The sequence below is a fragment of the Nestor notabilis genome, unplaced genomic scaffold (assembly GCF_000696875.1).
Source record: "Nestor notabilis isolate BGI_N333 unplaced genomic scaffold, ASM69687v1 scaffold1720, whole genome shotgun sequence".
Classification (NCBI taxonomy): Eukaryota; Metazoa; Chordata; class Aves; order Psittaciformes; family Psittacidae; genus Nestor; species Nestor notabilis.
Window position 1 is genome coordinate 200,387 of NW_009909528.1, and position 8,729 is coordinate 209,115.

An 8,729-nucleotide genomic window follows, 5' to 3' on the forward strand; every position below is an offset into this window, starting at 1 on the left:
ATATTTAAAAGTAGTTTTATTTCTCGTAAGTAAGGTACAGCTCCAGGCCTTATTTTAGTATACATCACTCAAATCACACAATAAAACAATTAATTTCCCAAAGGGTTCTTTCTCTGGTGTTTTCATGTTAGATGCTATACTTTCCAGAAGCATAACTACTGCATGTTTACAACACTGCTTTTAGATAAGTCCCAATTTCATAGCTAAGAAACTAAAGTACAGAGAAAACTAAGCATAAACCACTATGTTCAGGTTTTCATCATTTTCAACAATATTACGTTTTTAAACAGCCAAAGTATACTTTAAACAATTTCATTTACATCCGTAAGAACTCGGTGCTGCTGCGTATTTAGCACGTGGTGCCACAAGGCAGGCGCTCAAAACACGAGGCGCACACTTTTAATGACCACCTTTTAACATTGCGATTGAAGTGAATTACCTAAAACCACGTGTAAACTGTGTGGCAAATGCAGAAAGAAATTCCTGTCTGGCATTCAACACCTGTGAAAATGAAGCCATGTTTCTGCAGCTTCTCACCCCTTTCACTACTTTTCATATTCTGAATCAAATAAATTAAGAATCTGGCAGACAACAGTCTGGTTCACAAAGCAAATTAAATGCTCACCTACTGAGCAGCCAAGTCCATCCTGCACACTTCAGGAAGAGGGTACAGCAGAAAAATGTTATTTGATTTAAAAATGTCACGGGCTCTATTCCCCTCTACTCATAGCCAGCTTCTCTCCCCCACCCTTAAAAACATGGGACAGCAAAAGAGCACATCTATGACATTGCAGACAACTTCCTTGTTAAAAAAGGACTAATTCTCTAAAAAGGAGCTGCAGCAGCAGAGGTCCCAGGGGAAAAAAAAAAAAAAAACTGTTGTAAGGATGTGTTGATATGCTAAGACAATAGATTTCTGGGAACTTGTCATAAAACATGAATGGATCATTTTATCAAAAATGTTTCCAAATGTACTTCAGGCTTAAGAAGACAAACAGCACTGGAAAATTGAGATCAAACTCTGCAAAGTTATACGCATGTTCAAACAAAACCTCCTAACAGATAGTATTGATCTTAATCATTATTTTTCTTACCTAGACAACAGATGTATATTAACAAGGTTTACATACAAAAGCCTATTATTACTAGAAACATGCCTGTTTATTGAGAACCCCATCATATTCCAACGCTTCTCCACTATATGCTCTCTAGTAGTCATTGCAAGATGGGCAGGCCACACAAAAACCTGGCATAGCCATGGACCACATTTCACTACAGCCAAAATATATAGAAATAAAAAAAATCACTTCCTATTACAATATTCCTTATACCAAAATACAAGTGACATCTCATTTTCAGCCCTTCCTCTAACATTTGGATATAGAACTATCTCGTAACACATATAAAGCCTGCATAATTGTGTATACGTGGGAATCGCATACAACAAACAGACTAGAACTGGATTTTCCATTTAACTTCTTCGAACTATGTTCCATTCCTTAATGCTTTCCACTTTAGAACAGAATCTACTTTCCTAAATTTCCCACAGACCAAAAGCTTGAAAACATTTCTAATTTAGTACAAAAGAGCTACTTTTGACAAAATTAAAGGCTTGAGTATGGTTGGTGGTGTGGGGCTTTTACATTGCATAAAATTTAAAAAGTGAAGAAAAAAGTTGGCTTGAAACACCAAATCAAAGCTAGGCAGAGCACACTTCCAACTCAGCAAGACAGGCAGGAATAGAGCTGAATTTCTCTTTCAAAAAAACAGAACTTAGACACCTTCAAGATGATCTTTCACTTTCAGTGAACTGGCATTTTTAAATGTAAAAACATTCCATTGGAAAATATCTAACCAGTTATACTATTATTTAATAGACACATGCAAAACTTAATTCCTCTCTTTCTCTTGTCTGTTAGGAATTACTTCCAGACACATCGTATTACCTCAGGCCTTCATCAATTGCTTTTCACTTGCAGAAACTGCTATACGTAAAAAAACCTCCCTGCAGTATTATGGACATTAATATAATTCCATTTGACTTGGGACAAGCCCTCAATGGGCCACAAAAGTCTAGTTCAACAAAGAATGACAAGTGAAATATGGTCATATTCAATTCGAAAAAATACCAACCAAACAAAAAAACCCCAAACCAACCACCAGCATGCGTAAGATGATTTACAGGAAAACAAAAACCCAACCGACCAACCAACAAAAGCACCAACAAACCACCACGCTTGAGAACTTTTGCTGTTCTGTGTGTTCACAACTCTGATTGTAGAAGCTTTCACCAGATGTGAGGCAATTTTTGCCAGGATGTATTCAAATGAAATGACTTCCAAAATAAGAGACAATCTGGAGGATAATTCTAAACCCACCACCTTCGTAAGAGTCTACAAATAATAAACTTAAAGCATTAGATAATTTCCAGCTTCAGATATTTCATTACTCAGTTTACTGTGGGGTTTTTTTTTCTGAGGCATATTCAGAGAAACGGCCAAAGGAACTGTAATGGCCTTCTGGGACAGGAAGACTAAGGTTGCTGTAAAAAACGTTAAATTAATTTTTATAGTGATGCAAAGTCAGGGAAGGGTTGTTAAGGGATGGCCTCTTGCCACAGGGTGGAGTTTTGTTTTGGTATCCTTTTAGAGTCTGCAGGTGTTTGGCAGGAGCTGAAATCAGGGCCAGCTGTGATATTTCAGCTCCGATATTTCCCTCCCCATATTTCTCAGAAGTGATGCATCAGGGTGATGTCTTACACCTGATGTACTCTACTTGTGTGGTATGACTGTAACTGCTTGGGGGTGGTAGGGGAAATACCACTGCATGGCTTTCATTTTTATTTTCAGCTGGCAATATTCATATAGTAAACTTCACCAGAATGAATGCATTTACTCTGGTAAACACCACATTTAAAAAATTTATTAAAGTACCCATAATATTTCTGGGTTGTTTTGTTACTTCTTATATACGCCAGCCATTTAATTAAAGTAATAACACTGTGTATGAAAGATGTTTTTACACAGTGCTATTACTAAAAGAAATTAGGAATTATCTTGTGAAAAAGGGGAGAGGAGTATTTTAAAGAAAGCAAAAACACCCTTCAGTCTCCCTCCTTAACTTAAAGATCTTTGTCCTTGCATATTTAGCTGCAGTACAGTGCGTACCTGGTTTTGTTTTGGTTTATCTTTTGGGAGAATTTGAATAGTTTCTATTAAAAATGGTATTCTCTTTTAAGTTTGTTTTGTTTGGAAAACCTCAAACCACATTGTATTTCATACACATGTTCCCCAGGGTATGTTAAATGGGACCATACTGAGGTCACTAGTAAGTTTTTTAAACCGTTTTAAGAATTTCTTTAATGTTTGTACTATCTTGGCCTGGTTAAAAGAACACATTTTTAAAAACTAGCTTGAAAAAGCTGGGCTATAAAAAGCTTATTAGAATAGTCCATACTGTTCATAAGAACTTTCACATTCTTTCCTCCGTCTTGTTTTTAAAGAGAATTGTTGCCTGAACTACAGAATCTGCTCCCCTTCCTCTCAGCCTTTTTATCCATTCATGCACAAGCACACATATACATCTATCCACAGACTGATTGACTTAGCAGTACAAATGCCTGTAGTATTCATTTTAACTTCACAAATGAATAAAAGATTATAATCAGTGGGAAAAGTGGACGTTTCCCTCCATTCATGGAAAAAACAGTATTACCTGGCACTCCAGCTTAGCAAAAAATTTCCTGGTTTTTGGCAGCTCACTTGGAGTACAATTGAAGCTGTTAATGATATTAACAAAATGTCCTGGGATCAAAAATGTGTCGTTCTATCTCAGTTTATAGAAGAAGTTATGCAAGCCACTCTTGGCCTTCACAGTTCTGAGGTCCTTTCAGTGAAAATAAAATCTGAAAACACAACCCACCTGTAGATGATCAAGTTCCATCAGACCATTTCAATCATGTCCTTTACTTGCCTCTCCTATTTTCTCAAACTTGCTTCCATTCCTCCCTTGCATTATTCCAACCTGTGGCTGGTACCAGCCCTATGCACCCTTTGCAGCAGACTGACAGGTGAGCTGCCATATGCTTTGCTGGTTAACCAGTGAGGTGAATGCTCCATCCCTGGCAGTGTTCAAGGCCAGGTTGGATGGGGCTTGGAGCAACCTGGTCTAGTGAAAAGTGTCCAGGCCCGTGGCAGAGGGTTGGAACTAGATGAGCTTAAGGTCCCTTCCAACCCAAACCATTCTGTAATTGTTGATGGCCGTGCTGTGCATCTTGGTCACTAATGATGCATGACTACTTACAATGAATAACTCCATTATGGATGTCAAAATCCAAAGATCAAATAGGAAGACAGTAGCAATAAAATGAAGTTAAAAATATTGAATTGTTCTTATGTCCAATTCTGCTGGTAATTCCCAAAATGGAAGAGGTTAGCAAGACCTAAGTATTATCTATTAGAGGTAGAGTTTGTCTATATTGAAGTATCAACAGGTTTGATGTTTTTCTGGAGTCTTTGCAATGGTTAAAAGTAAATAAGTACTGAAAGCAGATTACTGCATTATGATAAACTCTTTCATTTTACATCACATTGTACTTGTTACACAGTATCACTAAGTAAGGCTATTAAATGCAAGCTGAGTGACATCTTTCCTAGAAATATATTTCCTCATCTAAACTAAGGCTGAAAAACCCCACCATACTATAATGGGAGCACTCTGAAGAATGATGACAAAGTTCTCATACTTAATGACTGGGTTCAGCTTTACACACAAGGAAAAAATATTGCTGTGATTATAGTATGTTCTTGTTGATGGTTTTTCCCTGTTATAACTGGCATTTCATAGTGCAAAGGATACCTACATTATGGATTCTCAGGTGTTGCTGGACTTTTTCCTCTAGTCTTAGGCACAGTCTCAGGGCGCTGTTATAAGTTTTGAGGTTTCAGAAACCAAAATTGCAGAGTGGCTTATGAAACACCAAAGCTATATGCAAGCATGTGTGTTTATCCCAGACACACACTGTCGGTGAAGCAGCATAAAGATGAACAAGTGGAGGGAGACTGGGCAAGGTACAATGGCAAAAACTACAGTCCACAAGAAAGGTAAAGCTGAAAAGCTTTGCTTGAACTGTCACTAAATGTCTAAACCCAAGCTATGGATAAGTAACTCCAGGCAATGAAACCACCTGCGAAGGTCTGAAGTCTTCGCAATCTAACTTTTGTGTAGGAACTAGAAAACTGTACTTAAAAGGCTGAGCATGCTGCTCTCTGAATTGCTGGTTTGTTTCATGGTCTCTCAAATACATAAAGGCAGAGTGGGTGGGTCTAATTTTATATAAGCGATGTAAGGTAAGTATCTTGCCATAACAGCAATACCTTAAACAATTTTCTGTATTTCAATAAAGAGAAAAGTGCAGTCTTCCCCGCTCCTTGAACAATCACTAAGAAAAACACTTGAGGCAGGCAGCACAAGAAATTAAACAAATGTATAACATGCAGCATCCCCACAAATACTGACATTTCATTTCCAATAGTAATAAGAACACAGTGTCCGAGTGCCATCTGTTCCAAAGAAGGCTGTAGAAAAGACAGTGTTTACAAGCAGTTTCACCAGGAGGAAGAAACCAAAAGATCACTATGACCCTTTGCAGGAAACAATTTTTTAAATCCATCATATGGTGGTCTCTGACTGCACAGCACTGAGATACCTTTTATAGATAGGCAAGCTATCTTAGGTAATAACCTGACATATATATATAATCACAATATCATCATAATGTATGTATTAAAAAATAATATTTAGGTGAAGTCTAACAAGAGCAAGGTAACCAAGCTAACGCCTTTACAATCTCGGAGGTAATGGCCATCCCACGATCTACTATGTTTTAAAAAGCAGCCTCTTTCAGAGTGGACCTGACTTCTTTAAATTCACAGCATCAAAAAGAAGCAAAGAATGTTTTTCCAATGTTGCCCCAAGTACAGCCAAGTCAACCACGATCCGAGTAAAATACTCTTGCTGTTTGTTCTTCAAAGCCCAACCTTAATCCCTGTGAAAGTTATGAAGTGAAAAAGTTGGCTTATGCATACTTTACAGCATGGTACTACATCATTTTAAGGAGAAAGAGCATATTTATTTAAGAAAAAAAAACCCAAACTTCTTTCCTTGCAGTAGCCTTACAAATATTGTCTTATACCTCTAAAAGTATAACAAACATTTATTATAAATGTATTCCCTTCTGACAGATTGTTTTGCCTGTTGTTCTTTCCCAAAGACTACAATTGTATTCACGGTCCTGACAAACACTTCTCAACAGTAGACACAGACACTGGTCAATCATTTTCCTGGTTACTCTCATTATTAGAAATTCAATTAAATGAGATTCATCACCAGATAGAATAGCTATAAAATACTCTGTCACACTATTCAAGACAGCATAGTTCAGTTTGTATTGGGCCCTTTAAGTTATCATAAGCTAGAGGGTGAGAAGAAGGGCAGGGATCAGGGAACATACAGATAATATAAATCTACAGATAAATAATAGTTTTACTTTTAAGTATGTATAGATGCAATTCAGTGAAAAAATTAACATTTAAAATAAATAAATAAAAAGCTAAACCATTCTCAGGCAGGGAAACCACCAGGCCAAGAGAAGATTAAAATCTTCCTGCATATGACTCTGTGCTTCATTTTTTCCTCTTTCCAGTCAAAAAGTTGCCCTTTTTTTCCAAAACAGTTTACATTCTGATTATCCACATTCCTTACAGAAAAATCAGTTGCTTGTGGACAGCAAGAAAGGTACTTTTCTGCATATTTATCTGACAAAATACAATTACATAGTTTCTTTCTCAGTTCTATCAGCCATTTTTGAAAGATAGACTCCATACAAGTAATGAAATACCTACGGTTTAATGCATTATGACAAAATCTGTGTTCCCAAGCATATAATTCATTTAAGGATCTGTATTTATTTCTCATTATGCCATATTATTGGCTTAAACTCAATCCACCATATAACTCTCAAATCCCATTTTAAAGTAGCTGAAATCAGGTCTTAGTGGCAGGAAAAGTGATCGTTCCTCCGTAAAACATGTGTAATAATGTAAAGAAAAGACTTGGTGAGAACCAACCTGAGGATCCGAGAATACTTGCTGCATGTTGTTGATTGGGCCATACGGAACCCCACTACCTTCAAAGAGCTGCAACCATTCGATCGTTGTTTTTTCTGAAAACCTAAGAGCAAATAAGAAGCATGTGGTTTCAACTCCGTGCTTTCGGATTCCACAAATTAATTGTACAGCATGTCTCCTCCCTCTCTCACTGCTTCCATACTCTTCCCCACTGATTTCTTCCCAGGCAGTGAGTAACATAATGAATATGTACGACACGTGGGCTTCAGAAACGCAAACCCCAAAGATATAAGGGAAAGAATGTAGCTGAACTGACTTCTATTTCTGTGCTGCATTGCTTCAGATGATCGGAATGATGTAAAGCTAAATTTATCTACAGTTTCAAATAAGGATCAATGGGTTTCCTCCAGTGTTTAATTACACTAATGTGCTTCACATTTGTTTTCTTTTATGTACATATTTAACAACAAAAAAATAGATATAAGATGTGTACAAGTCTAACATAAGACACTGCTCACTAAAAGATGAAGTAAAGCACCAGAGTGTTTTTCCTCCATTACATCCAAACCATACGTGAGGATTAACAGCCACATTTTTTGGTCAGATAACAACACTGATTACCTATTTATTTGCTGTATGCTTGTATAACATATCCTAAGGACATCTGCTCAGCTTATTTCTTTCTAAGCATTCAATTCCATTACATTATTTCTCCTCTTTTGCTAGATACTTTTTCTTTCCTCATATGCCCAGTAGAGTTACACACATGAATAAAACAGGCTCTTGAAGAACTACCAGTCCCTGAGAGACCGTATTTTCTGCAGCCATTTGTGATTCTGAATCAAAGGTGAACTTACTTGGAGATAGTATCTTAAACTTCATGATGGTAAATAACACTGAGGTCTACTGGATTATTAGAAAGCAAAGCTCTACTTTGTGATATGTACACCACTGAAAAGAAATTCGGTATGATTTAATGACTTGATGAAATTAAATTACTAGAAGCCTTGATAACGGACACTCAATTAATGGTATTCTGTACCACACCAGTTCAGAGTTCCCTAAATGTTATCCGGAACAATGTCAGTAACATTCACCTTTACTTCTAGCATGTTATTATGCAAAAAAAAACTTTCCAAGTTTCTGACAGAAAGTTAATAGAGACAAAGCCCAAGGCACAAAAATCCCTGAATCAGTAAAAAGTCAAACTTTGTAAATTTACTTTAATACATATGCAGAGATTGGCTGCAAAGTATTTTATGCTACTTTTACAATAAAGAAAAAAAAAAAAAAAACCAAACTAGCAATAGTGACAAGTTAGGTCACAGGTATGGAACCAAACTTAACAGTTAATATCCTTCTCCCTGTGCAGTAACAACTTCCACAAGTTTTGAGGGAATGAATCCTGATACTCAATGCATTTTGCATGCTAAACAAATAGGAAAATCATAGAGTCATCATAGAACGGTTTAGGTTGGAAAGGACCTTAAAGTTCATCTGGTTCCAACCCCCCTGCCATGGGCAGGGACACCTTCTACTAAAACCAGGTTGCTCAAAGCCAAGTTTTGCATGGCTCTTCCTCAGAAACAGAAGCTTTACTCC

At 36.9% G+C, this 8,729-nt stretch overlaps 1 protein-coding gene across 1 annotated transcript in view; it reads right to left on the minus strand.

The window, feature by feature from the left end:
- Positions 1-8,729, minus strand: part of SUGCT (succinyl-CoA:glutarate-CoA transferase) — a 302,732-nt gene that overhangs the window by 172,235 nt on the left and 121,768 nt on the right. The window contains exon 11 of the mRNA XM_010024783.1: positions 7,128-7,230. Within this exon, the coding sequence (XP_010023085.1) occupies positions 7,128-7,230 (103 nt within the window). The remainder of the gene's footprint in view (positions 1-7,127; positions 7,231-8,729) is intronic.